General features: G+C 38.9%; 1 protein-coding gene across 1 annotated transcript in view; it reads left to right on the top strand.

The window, feature by feature from the left end:
- KCNAB1 (potassium voltage-gated channel subfamily A regulatory beta subunit 1) overlaps positions 1-22,837 on the top strand; it is a 223,140-nt gene that overhangs the window by 159,645 nt on the left and 40,658 nt on the right. Inside the window, exons 6-8 of the mRNA XM_080657831.1 lie at positions 1,301-1,345; positions 3,151-3,194; positions 10,763-10,849. Of these exons, the coding sequence (XP_080513957.1) occupies positions 1,301-1,345; positions 3,151-3,194; positions 10,763-10,849 (176 nt within the window). The remainder of the gene's footprint in view (positions 1-1,300; positions 1,346-3,150; positions 3,195-10,762; positions 10,850-22,837) is intronic.

Here is a 22,837-nt window from a genome sequence, read left to right as displayed (position 1 = left end):
ATCCAGCCTTTTGTTGAAGCTCTGAAAATGTTTGCTAAAGGAGACCTGGCTCCCCCAGCAGATCACTACTACAGTAGTTATCCTGCGATTGATGGATCAACCTGGAAAGTGCATCAGCTCTTCTGGAGTGTGTGATCCCCAGATGCTTATATCTGTAGACCTTCCATTACAGTGATTCACATTACTTTTCAGGGAATTAACTTCAGTGGGATGCGGTTGCTGACATTTTCTATGAATTTTTCTTGTTGCAGCCAAGTTGTCAGACTTGTTACTATCGTCTCTCATTGGTTATCATTCATCAGGCTAGGCTTTTATACCTGAGGGCCCTGAGGTGTTGCCGCTACAGCTGATGAAATTATAAATGCCTTACTTCAACTATTCCCAAAGTTTGGTCTTAACCTTTGAATCACAAATTATTATTTTTTTCTAGGCGAGTTCAATTGAATTACATACCTGGAGAAATTAAATTACACTGAGATCTACCTCTGAATTTTAAATTTCATGACTATAGTTCTCAAGACATATTTCCTTTTCCATGATCATAATGGCATTTCCTCCCTGTGAGTGTGATTTTGAAAAAGTAATACATTTGCTAACAAGATTTCCACATTATATTCCCTTAAGAATAAGGTGGTAAAACTTTGAGTTAAGGATTTTTTAACTGTTTTCCTAAAATAACATTTCCATTAAAATGACACCCATTTCCATTAAAATTTCATTCCCACTTATTGACTATTATAATTTATTTCATTATTCATATTTCCATGTAGTCAAGTCCTGCCTGTGAATGTGATGATTAGAAAGGGTAGTAACTCAGAGCCATTAGGTCTATGGTCCTTGGAGGGTGGACTTACCCCCTAGGAAAGTTCACACTCAATTCAGGTTATATCATATGCTAAGTAAGTGTTAGTGGGTGGCTGTTTGTTTGAGATCCTATAGCAATCCATCAGTTAGTCCTTTCACTTACCCTTCTCATTTACTATTTGTGACCCTCCATGCCACCCTTCCCTTCACTTTGCCACCACCCACTCACCTATTTGCTGTCACAGCCCTCAGCCTCCTCTAGCCCCTCCTGGTAAAGATCACTTCTATTCAACCTCTTCTTCTGGGATCTGACTTCAAGTCCCTGCTCACTAGCTTCTTTGTTCTCACATTTTGGTGATGTGCATTAACAAATTTATCTCTTTGCCAATTTTTTAAAAATGTGTGGTACAATAAATTTTTTGGCTGTTATAATAATAATATGCCAGTATGATTTATTTAATATTTCTCTGTGTGTGTTTGTCTGTTTAACATACAGGAGGTCCAGCCTGGTCATAACAACCAAACTCTACTGGGGTGGAAAGTAAGTTAAATAACTTTTATTTTTCCCTATTTGACAGGAAACAATTAGTAGTTTTATATTTTTAGGCCACCATTTCACATCTAATATGCCAAAATCAATTGGTTTAGAGTGAAAGATGATTATTTCTCACTTGAAGAAAATAGCAATTAGCCTAGGATTCAATTTTAACAAGATGCTTCCAAAGAAATTTAGTAGCATGAGGTCACTTGTTACTAAGTGATTCACGGAGAGTTTTCAAATATCAACCTCATACTTAGAACCAAAATAGAGTCCACATTTGGGAAAAGGAAATGAGCACATAGCATCACCAAAGAAAAGCTATTCAACTCTGCCAACACTCAGAGACTTCTCCGGAATACGAATATAAAAATATCTTGTCTGGTCCCACTGTACTAGTAAGTCTCTGATCATTTCCGCAGAGGGCTCTGAAAGGCTGATCAAATGGGGCATCTCACTGGAGAATAACGTAGAGCTTCCTGGATCACTCGCTGCCAGACCACATGAAAGAGAAGTCCTCTCTCTGGTGTGGGGTTTAGAACAAATGTCACAGGATGAATGGCTTCTGATGGGCCTACTGGTGTTTGAACTGGTACTTACATTATCCAGCAGGACTTAGAAGTTCTGGTCTTTAAGACAAACATGTAAGAATACAGCAAGCTATTCCATAAGCCTTTGCATGGAAATCTCAAGGATTTCTTAACAAAATGTAAATACAAACAAACGTAACCTTCTTTACCACCCTATAATTGATAGGAGATAGTTAAAAACAAAATTGGAGGCAGAGACCAGATTTCTAGAAATCTCCTAACCAAAATGTATGTGTACCCCCCACACACACACACACTCATATTTTATTGCTGTTTTTGAGCCTGCTTGTGATGAATATGAAGACAAAAATGGAATTTAGATCTTTACTACCATTGTAGTCTATGTAAAAATAAGGCAACATGGTGCCTATGAGAAATGCAAATTCACATTGTCTATGTTCTGATGCATGGTGCCATGGCTTGGTGCTTTCGCAGTGGTACTCAAAACCTTTCGTATGGTTTAGAAATAATCAGGAAGTAAGACAATCTGCAAGAACCAGTGTGTATAGAGAATTACATATAATATTATCTAATATACTTATAAAAGGTACAAAATCACCAAAGGTGAATGGTGAACTACTAAGGTTGACAAAGGTATTGATGTTGAAGAAACATTTCAGCAATGCTTTAAAACCCAAGCACCACGTTCCTTTGCAATTGGCCAGAGTTTGAGAATGATCTGAAATGGCCAAAGTCCTGGTTGAATGTTGGTCTTCGTAAGATACTAATTTAAGGAAAAGTTGTTTGGTCACATTTTACAAAAAGACAATAATCGTTCATTTCTTTTGAAAGTCAAAAGGCACCTTCCAATTTGCTTCCTTTCTCGGAAAAGCTAATGCCATCAGCAGCCTGGCAAGCTTATAGTAAGCTCACACGTTTCTAGCAAGCCTTTTGTTTCATTTGCTTGGGATTGGTAAGAACAAGATGGGGAGATTGAGCCCTGTGTCAAGTTATATATGGACAGGGTGTGGGTGGCTGAGTTTTATTACTGTGGGGTGGTGACAGTCATGTTAATTCATCTCCTGGGGTCTCCGAAGAAAAGGGGCTCAGTGTGCTGCCCACCAGCCTTCCTCCGCAGCCTGCAGTGGTGCAGAATTTGCTAAGAACAGGGTATAAAATTAGCAATTCCATCCAGAATGACCATTCTTCTGTACTTTTGAAACAGCGATAAAAGAAAGCACACCCCACTCAAAGTAATTTGCTTCTTTTTTTTGTTAGAGCTGAAACAGAAAGAGGGTTGTCAAGAAAACATATAATCGAAGGTAGGTTCTGCTGCTTCATTTTACTTTTATCTGTGGGCTGCTGATTCAAGAAAGGTATCAGCCTAATACATTCAAAACACATTGGGAGGGGAAAAATAATCTCTACAAAAAGAATCACAGTCAACCAAGTTTCTTCCTGGGTTGTGTGTTGGGAGCGTAGTGACAGAGAGGGCAGAAGGGAAACTCGGCAAAAGGCCAAAATTTCCAGAACTGTTATCATGTACAGCTATGCTCACATTAATAAAACGCTTGCATAAGGCTTTTTAAAAGAGTTTTATTCAGCTATAATAGATATACCATAAAAATGTATCCATTTAAAGTATACAATTCATTGGTTCTGAGTATAATTAGAGTTGACCAATCACTACCATAATTTGATTTTAAAACGTTTTCATTTCCCCAAAAAGAAAACTTGTACCCACTAGTAGTCACTTCGCAACCCTTCCTTACCTTCTCTCCCACATCCCCAGGCAACCACTAATCTACTTTTGTCTATAGATTTGCCAATTCTGGACATTCCATATAAATGAGATTGTATAATATGTGATATTTTGTGACTGGCTGCTTTCACTTACCATAATGTTCATCCATGTTGTAGCATGTGTCAGTACTTCATTCCTTTTTATTGCCACGTAAAATTTCATTGTATGACTATTCCACATTTTTTTTTATCCATTCATCAGTTGATGGACATTTGGGTTGTTTCCACTTTTTGATTATTATATAAATAATGCTGCTATAAACATTTGTGTTCAAGTTTTTGTGTAGACATATGTTAAGATTCCTATACTTTTAAAAAAAGTATATATGCATAGAAAAAAAATTGTAGAAAATTGCCACTGTGTGATTGAGTGAAAACTTGCTACAGCTCAGAAATAAACAGAAACTGAAACAGTTGGAAGAACCATTACACAGTAGAGTACTACTACTGTAATTCAATGTAAGGATTATGAGAATTGGTAGGAATTTTTACTTATTTCTCCATTGTCTATATATTACAAAATTTTACACTTACACCTTTTGAAATAAAGAAAAAAAATGTTAAAGGGGGGTGCTATATATTTCCAACATCTTTATACTAGTTCATGAACTATTTCAGAAAAATCCAAGATTTTATAACTTTAGATTCATAATTAATCATTGAGACAGATGATTTTTGTCTCTTAAAACTAATATTACTTATGAAATACAAAAGTCACCTAAACTATAAAGTATACTCTAATCCCACCACTTTGAAAATAAAAATAGATAAAGAAATAAAGTCCTTCCTTTGCTCAGCTCATTTCATTCCACAGTTTGACTATCTGGTGCATATCCTTCCCAACTTTTCCCTGTAGTTACATTGACTTCTCTATCTATACAACCTACTTATAAACACAAAAACATATGTATTGAATCAATGGAAATAAGCCACTTATATTACTTTAACAGTAATAATTATATTTGATTGTTGTTTCCAAAGTTTTTGTTTGAGTTTGGTAATTCTTACTAATTAATTTTTAATATATTTGTAGGCATTTTGGGCTTTGAAATCAGATGAACATTGGTTTGAGTTCCATCTCTGTCATTTATGAGCTGGGGGACTTTGTGTAAATGATTTAACCACAGCAAGCCTGCATTTTCTCGACTATAAAATGGGCTATAAATATTCCTACCCTATGGTGTTACTATACATAGATTGAAATTAGGTACTTAGCATTAAGCACAGTGTCTGTCACATAGTAAACACTTAATAAATTATTTGTCATCATCAGCATGGTACTTGATAGTGCAACTTCTCATCACCATTCTATGGATAAGGACACCCTTTACTAAGTAAGGAACATCCTAAAGCTGCCATAAAAATGACCACATTCCAGCACTAGAGAAAGCTTCCAAACTCTTCACCCAACTAAACGCCTTCTCGGGCTTTGGTGTCTAATTTAACCTGTCTCTCAACACTTTTTTTTTTTAATATATTTTATTGATATTTTACAGAGAGGAAGGGAGAGGGATAGAGAGTTAGAAACATCGATGACAGAGAAACATCGATCAGCTGCCTCCTGCACACCTCCCACTGGGGATGTGCCCGCAACCAAGGTACATGCCCTTGACCGGAATCGAACCCGGGACCCTTCAGTCCGCAGGCCGACGCTCTATCCACTGAGCCAAACCAGTTTCGGCATCTCTCAACACTTTTATCATTCCTGCTCTAGTATTTGACCCCGTAACTTGTGTCTTCTAACAGCGTTTCTCAGTAAGAAGTAAACCTGTTGGCTCCTAGCAACAAGTTGAACAAACACAGCCGAGGGAGCTGCCTAGAGACTTCTTGTTTTCCTTTCCTTTTTCTCTAACTGATTAAAAAGAGATTCAGAAAGTGGTTCCAACTGACAATCAACAAAGAAACATAATACTAAAGAAAAAAGAACAGCATGCCATGGGGCTTTTTACCTAATCTCCATTGCTTTAATATTTATCTGTGACTGTTCATAATTTCAGGATCCTCTTTTTAAAAATCAGTTTTCTTCAGCTTAACATCCATAGATGGGGGCAGTTTTATATCCTATATTACAAAGCATACTAAATGGCAATTTGGAGTCAGCCATGCATTTGCTATGTCTTGAACATCTTAAATTACTTCTATTCACATGTTTTTGGTAGAATTGTTCCCTAAAGAAAACCACCACTTGATCTTGGTTTTCCCTTACAGAATTTTGTGCATCGTTGATGTGATAGTCATTTTCCTAGTAATTTTGTTAATTTGCTGTGAAAGATTGAAAATTTGATAATGTAGTATATATGATATTAAATTGTGAATTAGTGGGACTTTGATGTAAGAGCATATCAACATTTAAAGATATTGGTACTTGATACTCTATTAAGGAAAATTAGCCTCCAAATTTTAAGCTGGAAAGTCACTGTTTAGAAAAAAACAGCTCAGATAACTTTATAATTTTGGTACATATGTTAAGAATTGTGTACAAATTGAAATGTCTGTGTACTGGTCCTTAAAACAAACAATAAAATCTCAATTATGAAAAAAAAGAAAAATCTAAAAATCTGTTTTCTTGAAGCTTCATATAACCTAATAGAAATATCTTAAATTCTCCTTTTAGGTAAGTCAGGAATTCTCTTAGGAACTAATCTCTCAGGATGCATAAACTAGTTCAGCTGAAATTCCAATCAACCCAGAATCAAACTTTAACACAAAATTTCAAACTTTCGAGATTGAAAAAGAATTGGTATCTATTATTATGTTGTTATTGTTGCTGTCATTTTAGTTTATAGTTTCATCCAAAGACAAAAAATAATCATGAGTGCAAAAGAGAGTCAGCAAAAAGGACTGAAATTAGGGAATTGAGTGAATTTTGCAGAAAAAAAAGGGGGGGCATGATATTTCTAGACCCAAAATAAAGTTTGAATGATTTACAAAATTTAGGTTTCATTGGTACTTGTTCTGTGGTAAAGGTGACCTTATTCAACTATTCGACATTGGAAATTTATACACACATTAAATTTGAGGATTGCTCTTAAAGAAGAAGACAGAAGCCTGACTTATGTAGAGTTCAGGCCACTTGTGTGCTGGGTAACTTTGGCCCCTGAGTTACTTTATAAAATGTAAAATGAGCTTGACTTGTGAATAATGTCGTTTTGAAAAAAATTCATACGAAAGACCTTTTCAATGAGTCCACAGTCCTTGCCTTAGATCCATGTAGGAATAACATTCTCCTTAGAGTCACAAGGAAGGAGTAGAAATCTCATTAACAGCTTTATTTTATCCATTTATAATCCCAAGGTCCTCTCAGGTTCTGAAAGTCTATTTATTCATTTAGTCATTCCACAAACATTTATTAAGCTCAAATGTATTAGTATGCATGCCAGTGTTAAAATTTGGCAGATCCAATTTCTTGTTATCTAATGTGAAAGAATAGAGATGGTTTGGTAAGCCAAAGTATAAGAATAAGTAAATTGTTTGTGTGCTTTTATAGGCAAAACCTGTATCTAAGTCTATAGTTGCCTTTCAGGTAAACAACAGTTTTCTTATGTGATTCAAAACACAAACCCACTGTCATAGTTTTAGGAACGGAAGAAGAAAATAATCTGAGAAAGCTCTGCTTAAACATTTTTAATGAATGGCAAGTGGTTAATCCTACTATCTGAACTTTTTTTTTTAAAAAAAAAAAAGATAATTTATTATTTTTTAATTTAAAAATAAACTTCATAACAAATGGATTCACCCCAGTATTCCTTCTCTATATCATGTTCACAGTAATAGAAATTATCCACCAGAATAACCAGGTTTCATAATGGGAGAGGCTGGCACATATATTATTCTAATACAGTGCAGTCTTTATTTAAAAAAAAAAAAGCAAGTGTGTCCTACATCATGATTGAGAGGTCTGCTGAGAAGAACCTGGAAAATTACATAGCGACACTGTGTTACATTACTGACGGCAACTTTTTCTCAAGCTACCAGTAGATAGGAAATTAAATGTGAGATAGGTATAAAAAATAGAACCCTTGCAGAATCTCCAAACTACTGATCTCCTTGTTTCTACACAGACCTACAACACTGAGCACCTGACCCATGCGCATGCCAACCTGCTTAATGTCTGGAATGAGCACCTGTCTTTAGGTAGATGCCAGTACAACAGGCTTAAACTGAATTAAGGATCACCTTATAAACAATACAGTTCCTGTTCAACTTTAGAACCTAAAAGAAAAATAAACTTAGATTTCTCTTTCCTACAGTCACTTGAGAGCCGTTTTCTTTTTATAACATAATTTATCATCCTGTGGACTTGTGAGGAATTGGCAGTTAATTTCTAGACATTCCTCCAGGGCAGGGAGCATTTCCCCCTGCTTCTCTTGTATTCACTCCAGCAGATAGATACTGCGTTGGTGTCCAGGGACAGGTTAAGGTCAAAGTGCCTTCAGCAAGTGCACTCACTGCCCTGGAGCACTTAGCTCCTTAGCTTATGATTAGCTGTTGGGATGCCCCTTTGGAGCCGAGGTTAATGCATTTTTGTATGTCTACTTAAACTTAAAACAATGCCTGGCCCCAAATCAGTGCTCAACAAACACTTGCTAAATGGACATAGATCTTGACTATTTGTTTATTGGAAATAACCCTACAGGGCTTTTAAGGAGACATTGGTGAGCATGTCTTTATGTTGCTATGAGTTAGCTATTTCTACAAGATTAAAGTATCCCAGGTAGGAAAAGGAATGACTACCTGACTTAGTTTGCAATCACATGAAAGGTCAAAGAAGAGAGTTCATCTAGCTCCATGTCGTCTTTGGGCAGATGAAGAATGACCAAGTACAATGACCTTTCTATCAAGTCCACGCCATTGTTTTGGGGTATACATTATTACCTTGAATAATGAGCCTATGCCAATAGATGCTCTCGATATGCACTGTTAGCTCTTTGGGGATGAATGCAGTGTCCATACATCTTTATACACCCAGAGCCCAGCACAGTTTCAGAATCAAATTGGGATTCAGAACATGCTTATGGCATGGAAGAGTGAATGACTTAAGTTGTGACTGATTATGTAGCAATCACAACAGGGCCAAGTCAGTCGTAGCTTCTTCTCCTGATTATTCTCAGCCCACCCTGAGCTGCTGAGAAGAGACACAGGAGGAAAGGGCCATCATCAAGAAGGAGGACCTTGTTCCCAGGGTCAGGCACGGGCCAGAATGTCACTAAATGCCTCCAAAACCAGGGGGTCTAGTGAAAATCTCTGGCATTTAGTCGTTGGCACCTCTCATTCTGAGATGTGAATTCCACCATTTTAATTACCACATTACTAGTCTATTGAATTTACAAAGTACTTACAAATGATTTTATTTGCTCTCTGGAGCAGCAACTCCGAAGGCAGCAAGTACCGTTATCCCCACTGCAGATCAGAGAATTGAATCACAAAAAAAAAAAAGGTGAAATAAGCCAAGTGAGATCACACAGCATGCTAGGGTAGATTTCCAACCTTTCAAACCTTGTAACACCCTATTTATTTGTTTGCTTCGTTATCCAGTCCTCCCCTTAACTCCTTCATACAATTGCTTCCAAAAAGTGGCTCATATCATAGAGCTTTTTAAGTTAAATTTAATTGCAAGCTGCCCCTTGAGATAGCTGGTAATGCCCTGAGCCTGAAAGTCACTGCAGTTTTTCAAGAGCAGGCATTGGACCTTGTAACACCTGTCTGCCCTAATCTGCTCATCAATGTTTCTTTTAACAAGCTGCCACCATAGACAATCCTTTCTTAATGAGTGAAAAATACTTCCGGAACTATATTCAAGCACTCCATTTTCCTGTCAGAAAGGTAATTGGGGCTGGCTGATAAACTAGTTTGAAAAATCAAATTTAAATGAGCCAAATTTAAATTTTTAAGAGCCTCATTTAACATGCAATTAATTTTATGCCTATAATAAAAAGAGAAAACCCTCCGGTCTTCCTGAAGAATTAAATAAGCTGATAAGGAAATGCTGTGCCTCATGGAAATGAGATAAAATAACTCTTGAACACTGTCCTTTCAGTTACACAATATTATGTACAATACATTCTATATCGGGGAAGCATTAATTTTACTGAAATTAAATATTTTTTGAATATTCATAGGAATGTGACAAAATGGTTAGGGTTGAAACAGACTATGGGTTCTAGATTTTATTGTAAGCTCTCACTCTGTCCTTTATATTACCTTTTCAGTCTTTATAGCTTCTAGTATTTTTGTTTTTCCCCAAAAGAATGGGGAGTAATAGAAATAATAGAGCTCAGCTATATTTAAGATACTTCGAACTTTGTTCCAGTCAATGAGATGTTGAGTAACGCCCTCACTGGCCAACCCTTTTATTCCTATTATAACCCATGGTGGCATTGGTTGTCACTTACTTATGATATGTACTGTTTTTATGTTTTGCTATGCAATAAATATACCTCCATTCCATTATAAGTCCGTTAAGTAATTCAATAAATGACAGTAGGTGAATTTTTCATGAAGAAATTCTTAGGCTGCTTTTTATTTTAAACTTTGCTTCCGGACAGTGCCACACATGAGTCATTGCATGGTGATCACTAAGTCTGTATTTTCCAGTGTGGTGGGAGTACTAATGCCATAGAGAAAAGAATTTTATTTTTTTAAATGTATTTTTATTGATTTCAGAGAGGAGAGAGAGAGAGAGAGAGAGAGAGAGAGAGAGAGAGAGAGAGAGAGAGAGAAACATCAATGATGAGAGAGAATCATTGGCTGCCTCCTGCAGGTTCCCTACTGGGGATTGAGCCTGCAACCCAGGCATGTGCCCTGACCGGGAATCAAACTGTGACCTCCTGGTTCATAGGTCGATGCTCAACCACTGAGCCACTGAGGCCAGGCTAAGACTTTTCTTTGTGGGGACAAAATCAGACTTTGACATCGTTTTACAAGGATTTAGGGGTCAGTTAACACATCATTGTATTTACTGCCTCCTTGAAGCTAATCCAATGCTTTTTAATTGTAAAAAAGTAAATTCTTAAAGATAACCAAACTTCAATTCTTTCTAATAGTGCTCATTTTGGACTTTCTCGGTTTGCCCTGCTTCTGTTCCCAGGATTGAAGGGCTCCCTCCAGAGGCTGCAGCTGGAGTATGTGGATGTCGTCTTCGCAAATCGACCAGACAGTAACACCCCCATGGAAGGTGAGTAAAGAAATTTAATAAAAGACTCTGGAGTTACTGATTCTAGCTCGATGACTATTCCACTCACAGTAGGAAATGAGATATATTCAGACAGATTTAACTGAATATGAAAAATAACAACCTTTCCAGTCGATGTCATTCAGCCTCAATATTTACCTTCAAAGCCAATGCTCAACATCCTGCATCTTCATTCCTGTTTAAAGTAGTTGCAGGCATTGGAATTGTGGCTTCTGCTGGGTACAGTGCTCACTGACTTTTTCCAGGTTCTTTTCACTTCTATGGTTCCATCGACTAAAGCAATAAAATTAATTAGAAGGGGAATTTATAACCCATCCGTCTTATTTTACATCTTATTTTGAAGTAAGTCATCTGAGTGTCTTCCTATTTTATAATGACTCTAGGTCTGATTAGCTCCCAGTCCGTGGAGCCACTATTTAAAATGAGACCCTTCATTGTGATTTGGTTTTTGGTTCTCAAGGAGCTTCAACATTTTATTTCCCTTCTGTTACAATTGTTTGAAGACAATATTTTGAGCATCTTCTGTGAAAACTTTCAGGACATTCCTAAAAACAGATTTTCTTCAATTTACATTTATTTATGGAACCTACCTAGTATTATTGAGAAAGAAGATAGTTTGGGAGGACAAATTAAAAAGAATGCTCCAGTTAATTGAGGTTTACAATCATGGATTATCACCCAAGGTTAATGAGAATGAAAATATTTGGAAAAAAGAGGGGGAAAAGAATGTTCTTGTTATATGAGGCTTACAGTATGATGTAGATTTATAAATTTTCAAAGAATGAGGATAAAATAATCAACATAAAATATACTGAAGGTAATTTGTCCTTAATGATTCAAAAGGTAGTTCACGATCTTGTAATACAACAGGTCCTATAAAGATTTATTCTTGCTATTGGGCTATAAAAGTTATAAAAGTTATAAATAATCAAAGTACATATGAGTTTTTCTGTAGGTTTTTCTGACAAATATAATGTTCTAGAGTTTTCTGCTTTCTTGATTCTGAGTAAATTAGGAGTTTACTATAAATCAATATCAATGTTGGAAATTCATGATAATAAATTATCCATGGAAATGACATAAAAATGCATATTTTTATCAAATCAAAGAATAAATGTTTGATAAGGCAAAATATAAATGTTTTTAGTCTAAGAAGGGCTTTTTGCAGGGATAATATGGTATCACACTATTCTCAATGAAACATCAAAACAGAGCACTAAAGTGAGTGAGTAAAAGTGTGCAAGCGCTGTTTAGGCTGTGAAAGCCTGAAATTGCTTCCCATTTAAGTCCAGTGACTATTTTACTTTGGAAAAGTATCCTTTGCAATTACACCATGTACAGAATAGAACAGCGACTTTCAACCAGTGTGCCACAAGAATTTTTAAAACGTACACTGACCTCTTTTCCCCTTAGATTGTCAAATTTAAAAAATGACAACAATAGCCATCCAGTGTGAATGAATCAAAAGTATATCTATTTTTTGTCAAACCTGCAAAAAATATATGTTTTGGTGTGCCACAGAATTTTAGTAATTAGTTTAGGTGTGCTGTGTTTTGTGCTTTTTTAGAAAGTCAGTGATTCCAACCTCATTCCATAAAGTCCTAATCTGAAGGATCCTGGAGAAGAATATGTTTATACTCTATACCAGTGGTCGGCAAACTGCGGCTTGCGAGCCACATGCGGCTCTTTGGCCCCTTGAGTGTGGCTCTTCCACAAAATACCACAGCCTGGGCGAGTCTATTTTGAAGAAGTGGCGTTAGAAGAAGTTTAAGTTTAAAAAATTTGGCTCTCAAAAGAAATTTCAGTCGTTGTACTGTTGATATTTGGCTCTGTTCACTAATGAGTTTGCTGACCACTGCTCTATACAATTTAGCTACTTGCTCTATTCTCCCCACCACACACACACACACACACACACACACACACACACACACACACATATACACACTCCGGCTTTGTCCTTTCTTCACATCTTCAGTCAACAGTGAAGGCAGAAGCAATTCAACCCCTATCATTAATGCGACACAAAAGGAGGGAAAATGTGGACCACATGCCTGGGCCCTGTGGGGCCTCTTCACCACAAATCTGTGGCTTTCACCAAGTTCAGAAAGGGCATGTTTTTCCCCCTAAGTTACTTTTAGTTAAGAAATAAGTAGGCAGAGGGAGAACAAAGATGGCCCTGCTCACCCAAGCTGTCAGATGGAAACGGAGCTGTTAGTATTTCTGGAGCTATGGGTTTGTGACACACGTGAACATCCTTATGTGGGAGTTGTCATCTCCCTGGAAGATCGCTGGAGTTGTGACAAGATTTACCTCCATATTCGGAGGAGATGTTGAATCGGTCTCGGGAGAATTCATTTTTATACTCATCTCTATAAGTTCCTCATTGTGCTGCAGCTGATCTGCAATGACATGGGTAGAACTCGGAGACAACATTACTCAGCTCTCTAGTCCAGGCAGGTGGGGTTACAGACTTGAGCAGCCGTCACTTAGCAGCATCTCACTTAAACTCAGGGTTGACTAGCATGCTGATTCAATGGGGTGAGCAGAGCCACCTGTACCATTGCTAATCTGGAATTCCCAGGTGAATAAAGACCCTTCAGTTTCTCTTACTTTCTGTAAAAATGAAGTAACAAAGAGAGTAAGTGGTTTTGTTAAACCCTCCTGGGTATGGGTATTTAATATGTGTAGTGAAAAAAAAATGGGAGTCTTCAATCAGAGGGTGAGAGCACTAGTTTTAGGTGTGTGTACTTGGTTGAGTTGCTCAGACTTTCTGTTGCTCAGTTTTTCATTTGGAAAATGGGAAGAATAAAAATATTACCTTCTCTAGCTATTTCCAAGATTGTTATAAAGATAATATGAGACAATATAAGCGAAAATGTTTTTATACATTGCAATGCCCTGCACATACATTCTGAGGTTGAAATTGTCATTATATATGTTTATACTTTTAGGAATTGATATTCATAATAAGATGTAATAATCGAAGTTTCATCCAGGCACCAAGACACAACTGAAATAAAGGAGAGGTGCCCAATCTCCATTTTGTGTACTTGCAAAGGAAATGGGTGAGGGCTGGTTCCATGTCTCTTTCTGCCCCCAGCCTTTTATTCTGAAAAATTAAAACCTACAGAAAAGTTGAAAAGGTAAACATACAAAACTCTCCATGTAGATTTACCAAATTGTGCTCTATTTGCTTCTATTTCTCCCTTCCTTGTTCTCTCTCTCTCATGATATTTCACCCACACTTGCTCCTGTCTCCTGAGAACAGGGCACCCTTTTATATAACCACAACACAATCCTCACACCCCAGAGCTTCAACATTGATGCACCACTATTATATAATAAGCAAGCCATATTCAAATCTCCTAAAATGTGCTTCATAGTATTTGTTCAGGTTTTGGGGGAGAGGGGTGGATGGGAGGCAAGCCCAGGATTTAATTAAGAATCCACAGTGCGTTTAGTTGTCATGGCTTTTTCTTCTCTTAGTCTAAAACAGTTCCTCCACCTTCTTTTCTCTTTAATAACATTATCTTTTTTTAAAAAAATCCAAGCCAGTTGCTTTAGAGAATGTCTCTCAGTCTAGATCTGTCTAGTTGTTTTCCCTATGATTAAATTAATAGTAAGCCTTTTTGGCAAGAAGACTTTTTGGGTCTTTCTCAGTGCCTCCAATTACTGGTCATGTTAAGTTGACCACTCAGTTAAGATGACATTTTCCAGCTTTCTTCACCATGATGGTACCTCTTTGACTTGGTAATTAATAACATGGGGTGTGTTTCTTTGAAACTAGGTGAATTTCCTAAAATCAGTTTGTGTCCCCCACAAACTGATTTTAGCATCCACTGAGGCTCCCTGTCCACATCCATTATTACAATGGGGGCCACAACCCTTCTCCATTCATGAGTGAACATTTTGTAAAGACGAGCTTTCCTTTCTCCTCCTCCCCCACTGTCAGTTCTTGGACTCTGAACCCCCTCACTTGCTTGAAGAATATAAAGGTTGAGGCAGAGGAGAGAGGATCTAGTTGAGAAGGACATATCCAAATAAAACTGTGCTCTGAGCACCATCCACCCCAGCAGGGTGAGAGGGCTGCCCCTTCACTTCAACCCCGGTTGGGAGTGGGGGGTTTCAAGGCTACTCATACAGTTTAAAACATGACCCCCATGGTTGGGGAGTACAGTGGCTTGGAAGCTGACTCGTGTCTGGCAAATCCAGAGGTGGAAAAGTGGGATGAGTCTCTACTTTAGTGGTATAGCCAGGAGAATGCTGGGGTGACAGGGAGGGCCTCTGTGTTTGTTTCCCGGTGTGATGTCATCTTGGGTCCTGTCCTCTAGGTTGTGTTTGAGAAAAGGATGAACACCCAGAGCCAGTAGGAGAAGGCTGGGAGGAGAAGCAGAAAGTAGAGGAATGAAAACACCAGCCATGCCCCATGTCACTACCCTTTACCGCAGGCTTCTAGTCTGAGCAGGTTCCAGCTAGGAAAGGGAAAGGAATTTGAGTTTGAAATTTTGATTGACATCTATGGAGGCTATGTGTATAATTTAAAATTATGTCAGGACTGTCTATGACCCAGAGTGGGCAGAAAATCCATGGGGCCAGTCTGAGTTTTCATCAGGGCCAAGGGACACTTTTTCCCAGTGAATATAATGAGCCAATGGAAGACTGGAAAAAATTAAGTTGTGTTATGATTACATTATCATGAGTCATGCTTGCTCCACATTCTAGTTACATATGTTTAATAACCTAATTTAAATAGATCTGACTTAAATTACATGTGAAGAAAATGAACTCTTCCATTAGTTTCAGAAAACAAATTGGTCTACTTCATAAGAAAATATCATTATGTCCAAAATAATTGGAAGTTTAGGAAAACCTTGTGTGCTTAAGATCCAAGTCTCCACAAATTATAAAATAAGGCACTTGGCCACCTGTATAAAACATATACATTACACATAGACATCCCTCATATCCCACCACTGCTCCTCCCACAAACCCGCCCTAGAAATTTGAAGACTTCTAAAAGTGTCACTTCTCCTTGGGGAGTAATTGTTTGTCAATGTTCAAATACTGGAAAAGATTAGAAACCACAAAACCTTACCACCTGCAGTTTGGAATCTTCCATCCTTTCTAAATATGTTCCATTTTTAGCTTTTGCTAATTTGTTTTTAATTCTGAAAGGTGAGCTTGTGTTGTGACTTGCTTCAGTGAAGAGAATCATACGAAATTAATGAGAATTAGAGAACATACTTTTAGATGACTTTTTGAAACCCTACTACAGTCAACCCCAAATTTACTTACGTAAGAAAATTCTTTTTTTCTTTAAGAACAAGTGGATGGAAGGGTACAGGGAAACAATAGAAAAGGAAAGAAAGTTTTGTGTTATCCATAACTTGGAGAAGGAAGGAAAGTGTTGTATCATTAGCATAGAAACTGGAAGTATATATGGTAATGGAATTAACCAAATTACCACCTAGAAATAAGTGCTTTTATCTAAGAAGATGAGAGAGGACAAAAACTGACTTAAGAAGTCACACAAAACTTAACAAGCAAGTTAAAAAATCCAACTGGTTATCCTGGCTGATATATCTATGACCTGCTTTTGCCCCCTGACTGACCTAGTCTCCTGCTTTCTTCCTCTTTCCCACTGTGCTTCAGTCACATTGAACTGGATTTCTCTAATAAAGGCTTTCAAACCTTTCTGTTCTCAAGTCACAGTCAGAAATACATGTTATATCACAACCCAAAACACTCACACTTTATACACACACACACACACACACACACACACACACACACACACACACACATATGTAAAAAAACAACAACAAAATCTTAACAGCAAGGGAAAAAGGGAGATATAGAGACCAGAAAGAAAATTTTGGGAGGTAGAAAAGGATGAAATTCCATCCACTTCCCCTACTCCCTTCCCAAGCACTGGTCAAAAGCCCCTTTCTCAAAAAACCTAAGAATGTATTTTACATGTCACCTTATAGCACTTAGCATGGCCCAGAGAAGAACATGGCATAGTGAAAATACTCAAGTCTAAAACCTGGCTCATTCATTTATTCATATTCAGCTGATATTTAGTGAGTGCCTACTATACACTAAGCATTGTTCTCAACCCTAGAGAACACATAAGCAAAGATCCCCATTCTTGAAGGACACATTTATTCTAGCAGGAGAGATAGGAAAGAGACAGTAAAGCAATAATAAATTAAATTATATAGAATATTAAAAGGTAATTAAGTGTTACAGAAAAAATAAAAAGTAGAGCAGGATAATGAGCTTGGGAACATTTCAAGGTGTCAGGAGTGGTCATTGAGAAGGCAAGATTTGAGCAAAGACTTGAAGGGATAAAGCAAGTAACTAGGAAGGAGATAAGGAGGTTGTTTCTGGTTGTAGAAACAGTGCAAAGGTCCTAAGATGGGAGGAGCCTGTTGTGTTTGAGAAATATCAAAGATATTAATATGGCTGCAGAGAGGAAGGGAGGAGGGGGGTAGAAAGAGATGAGTATAGAGCGATTACAGGAGCCCTCTGGATTCTGGACAAGAAGTGATGTGATTTGACTTAGATTTCTAAAGGATCCCTCTGGCGTGAAATTGGAATAAATTATAACGGGACAAATGCAGGAGCAGGAAGACATGTTAAGAAAGAGTTGTAGCAATCTAGATGATGATGGCTCAGAGAATCTTAGCTGTGGACGTGTAAAAGGGGTTGAGTTTGGATAAATATTGAAAGCAGAGCCAGCAGAAATTCCTATGAGTTGAATGTGGGAGTAACAAAAAGAGAAGAGTAAAGAATGACTCCAAGGATTTAGGCCTGAGTCACCAGAAGGATGGAGCTGCCATCAACTGATATGGGAATACCATAGGTGGAGCTGGTTTGTGGGGGAGATCAGAGGTCTGAGTTTAGTCATGATGAGTTGGAAATGTTCATTACACATCCAAGTAAGCAGTAGGCAGTTGGACACTGATCCTAAAACTCAAAAAGATAGACAGAAACATGAATTTGGGGTCATTTACATGTAAATGATATTTAAAGCATTACAGAATTAATAAAATCACACAGGGAGTAAAAGAAAGGAAGATAGATGATAGATAAATGGATGGGAGGAAGGAAGGGAGGAAAGAGGAAGGAAGGAAGGAAGGAAGGAAGGAAGGAAGGAAGGAAGGAAGGAAGGAAGGAAGGAAGGAAGGAAGGAAGGACAAAAGAACCAAGGACTAAGCCCTGGGGCTCCCCAACATTAGGAGGATGGGAGGAGGGAGAGAAGAGTATGGCGCCCAAGGAACAGGTAAAGAAAACACATCCAGGAGGAGGAAGTGATCAACCACATCAAAGGCTATGACGGGTCAAGCAAGTTGAGGACTATGAGTCATTGGTGTTAGTGCCAGGATCATCAATAACCTCAACAAGAGCACTTTTGATGAAATAGGGAGTGAGGGAGTAAAAGCCACTAATCTCTGAGTCTCAGTTTTCTCATTTGGAAAACAGCAAGGAAACCTGTTGATTTAGGATGACAACGTAAAATATTTCTGCCCCTTTCTTTCAAAATAAAAAAAAATCACCCAATAAATAGCATCCAGGGCAAAGAACTAATATAAAAACTTCCTTTCTAATGAAAGTAGCTGACAACTCAAAACTTGGACCAAAATATATGAAAATAGAAAAGGAATGGAGAAATTGTAAATGACTTAGCAGAACTCAAAAGATTTATTGAAAGTGTCCACAAGTGCATCTCTCGGGGGGCAGGGGGAGAGGGGGGGCTTGAGTCGGCTCCTCTGGACAAGTCCACTTCCAGCATTCCACCTGTCAGCTTTCCCAGCACACATGTTGGGGTGTTGCACCCATGGGGTTTTTACTGGTTGGGTGGGACATTTATCTAGGGTGTTCCTCAAGCAGCTGACGGTCTTGAAATTTCTGGAGCTACTATGGTCACAGCGAGTCTTGGCTGTAAGAGTCACTCAAGAGAGAGATGTCCTTTATCTAAAAGCTACATGTCCAAGTCAACTCCTAGTCTTACATCTGCAGTCCCTGTGTCACTGTCTTCTGATCCTGATGTAGTCCCCCGTTTCCAGAACTCTCTTTAAAGCATTTTTGAAAAAACTATTTTTTATAGATGAATACTCAGGCTAACCTAGTGGACATAATCTTGGAAGTTCCACGATTACCCACTTCAAGATCAAAGTATTATATGCTTTTCAGTTGTTAGTGCCACGAACGCAGATGCTCTCTGTTGGTGCCCACGAGTGTGTGCTTACGTGAGTGCTTCCGCTGGAAGCAGATCAAGGTCTCCTTTTCTCAGCATGTGGAGTGTTTGTGCAGGCTCGCTCCAACTTTTTCTGTATAATTCAGTTGGTTAGGTTTTCTGTTGGGATGGAGGGTCTGTAATGCCTGCTTCCTGTCAAAATCTTCCTACCAAGGCAGTGTTCTGCTGGTTAGCCCAGTTCCCAGTGTGTGCCTTAGATTTTTTTTTTAAGTAAAGGTAAGAATCTATACTGACTTCATGTGGCTATTCTGCTTTAAAGGATGAGCTATATATAGGCTGTGTGTTTTCTGTACTGATGTGGCGCTTATTAAATACTTTTGTATCGTAAGTAAAATTTGAGGTGTTTTGGGAGGGGAAAAAAAAAGTGTCCACAAGTGAGAAGCAGGTTAATTTGCACCACACAATCTGAAATGGTTAAGGCATTAGAGGCACCAGTGTTACAGAACATGGGGCTGAGGTGGGAATTAGAAACAAGGTAGTTATTTAAAAGACTGTACAGAGCTATTAAAGCTCATGTCTCCATATCTGTAGGCAGGGGCCTGCCTTTCTCCTCCAATGATGGAGGCAAGAGATACATAAATGGGAGAAATTCATTGAGAAGCTCTAGTCTAAGGGATACCACAGAGGAAGATGGGGCCAGGCTAAAAAAAAAAAAAAAAGTTATGAGACCCCAGACCTTCCCTCTCATTTACCTTCAGGTCACTAACCATGCACTTTCCCCAGGCAAAGTTAAGAGAACATTTCTCTGGAGAAAATTAACTACCTCAGAAAAAAATAATCTAACAGATACTGACATTGTTGTGAAAGAAAACCCCAGTGGGACAAAGTGGCAAGACTCCTAATTGTTCTAGCTGAGAAGTGCCATTAAGCACAATTTTCATGCTTTACTCTTTAACAGGAATGGAAACCCAAGGATCACCTGACATTTAAAGGAAACCTCCAATATAGAAAAAAAATGTTAATAGCTCAATAGAAAAAAACAAAAACAGTACAATGCAGAGAGATACAGAAAACTTCAAAGAAGCTATAATTAATATACTTGGTGAGATAAGAAAATATATTGCATCAGTGGAATAAGAACAGGATAGAAGAGAGAACAAGAGCAACATAGACCTAGAAAAAATAATAGAGATTATAAACTATATAGTTAAATTTAAAAAAAAAACAATAAAGATGTTGAACTTTAAAGTTGAGGGAAATTTTCAAAAGTAGGAAATGGCCGAAACCGGTTTGGCTCAGTGGATAGAGCGTCAGCCTGCGGACTGAAGGGTCCTGGATTCGATTCCGGTCAAGGGCATGTACCTTGGTTGCGGGCACATCCCCAGTAGGAGGTGTGCAGGAGGCAGCTGATCGATGTTTCTCTCTCATCGATGTTTCTAGCTCTCTATCCCTCTCCCTTCCTCTCTGTAAAATATCAATAAAATATTTTAAAAAAGTAGGAAATTGACAATAGGAGTGAAAAGATAAGAAAATGAAGGTTCTTTCCAAGAAGTCCAATATCCGTTCAACTAAAAGATTTCTGGAGAGCACAGGTAAAATGGAAGAGAGGTAGTTAGTGAAAAAATAATACAAGAAAATCTGATTTGAAGAGTATGAGTTTCCCGACTGCAAGTGCCCACCGAGTATATCCAAGACAATGAATGAAGACCCACCCTAAGGAACTGTAAAATGAAATTTCATAGCTGAAAAAAAATAAAAGCATCGTAAAATATTCCAGAGACTTCATAGAGTATGCACATGAAGGTCAGAGAATAAAGATTGCCCAGGTGTTTTCAGCAACAAAACTGAAAGCCAGAAGACCATGGAGCAAACCTTCAGAATCCTAAGCCAAAAAAATTCCTCACGCTTGGTTGGTGGGCAAGCTACCAAACAAGAGTGAGGAAATAATCTCCCAAACACAATTGCTCAGAAGCTACTGGAAAATGTGCTCCACCAAAATGAGAGGATAACGCCACAAAGGGGAGGCCATGGGATCCAGCCCATTAAAGGGAAGGAGAGAATCTCCAGGGTGACGGGGATGTAGGGTGTGGCAGGAGGATGGTGGAGTCTACATGGAGTGTTACCAGGGGAAGAAAATAAAAAGAAACTGAGTTCCCCACAAGCATGACCGTGAGGAAAACTATACTGAGAGATACTTGTTTAAACACGAAAAATTTAGCTATAGCTCTAAATAGAACTACGTTAATGAAAGGATTGTCAACTGAAAGAAAAATGAAAAGTAATAGAGAAAGGAAATCATAAATCATCGTAAACGGCTCTGCTCGGTAGTGGACACTAACTACACAGTCGTTACAATGAAAACACGGAATATTAATTCAATCCTAATCTGAGATGTGAATATATTGGAAAAATAGTGAAGGTAGAAGAATGTATGCATGGAAGCTAAAACCCTCACTTCCACAGGCCAATAGATAATGTCTGAAAAAATCTGGACCACGATAGTAATGCATAAATGGTGAAAAATGTAGACATGGATACCAGAATATGTTGTGTATGTTGCAAATGGTATACTCTGGCATGCAGGCGAAGCATGCTGCTCTTTGTTACAAGCCTTTTCGTTTTGACTCTAAACTATCTATATGTGTTACTTTGACAAAACTAAAGATTAAAACAATAACCACACACATATATACACAAATGAGATAAAAATGCCAGTAGTACTGAGCTGTCAGTAGTAATGAGGGCCTCATGGCTGTTGAAGTCCAGGCACAGTCCTTGGGGTTTAGAAATACACAATCAATGCTAGTTTTCCTCCCTGAGACTCCACCTTCAGAAGCCAACCACTTCTCATACATCCCTCCAGGAGCATGCCTGCACCAAATATCCACTGTCATTTCCCAAACAGGCTGTGCTGAGCCGGACCCTTCCCTCAGTGGCCACCAAAGCAGGCTGTGACAGAGAATCCATGGCAGGGTGAAAGAAAACATAATGTCTATTTATTTTATATGTTACTGTTTTTAAAGAGTAATAACAGAGGAGCAGCATGTGGTCACACACACTCACTGGGCAGCCACCTGTGTGAAATGTGTGATCTCAGGAAACAGAAAATGGTTCCTGCTGGTGCCCAGAGGAGGTCCACAGTGAGCATCTGGTTCCTTTCACTACCTGCCATGCTCCAAATTTGGGTGAACTGTGAGGAGCCAATGGCTGCCTAGGAGGTGGAGCTTTTGACGCTGACTGGCATAGAAACTGGCCAATAAGAACCAAATTGGCCAGCAGAGGAGGGCAGTTGGGGGCAAGATCAGGCCTGCAGGGGAGGGCAGTTGGGGGCGAGATCAGGCTGGCAGGGGAGGGCAGTTAGGGGCGATCAGGCTGGCAGGGAAGGGCCATTGGGGGTGAGATCGGGCCGGCAGGGGAGGGCAATTGGGGGCAACCAAGCCGGCAGGGGAGGGCAGTTGGGTGCCATCAGGCCGGCAGGGGAGGGCAGTTGGAAGGGACCAGGCTTGCAGGGGAGGGCAGTTGGGGGTGACCAGGCCAGCAGGGGAGGGCAGTTGGGGGCAACCAGGCCAGCAGGGGAGGGCAGTAGGGGGCCATCAGGCCAGCAGGGGAGGGCAGTTTGGGGCGAGATCAGGTCGGCAGGGTAGGGCAGGTGGGGGCGACCAGGCTGGCAGGGGAGGGCAGTTGGGGGCAATCGGGCCGGCAGGGGAACAGTTAGGTGTTAATCAGGCCGGCAGGGGAGTGGTTAGGGGGTGATCAGGCTGGCA

Source organism: Plecotus auritus, assembly GCF_963455305.1.
Source record: "Plecotus auritus genome assembly, chromosome: 2".
Lineage (NCBI taxonomy): Eukaryota > Metazoa > Chordata > Mammalia > Chiroptera > Vespertilionidae > Plecotus > Plecotus auritus.
Note: the sequence above shows the minus strand (reverse complement) of the source record. Positions and strands in the feature narration are given on the sequence as shown.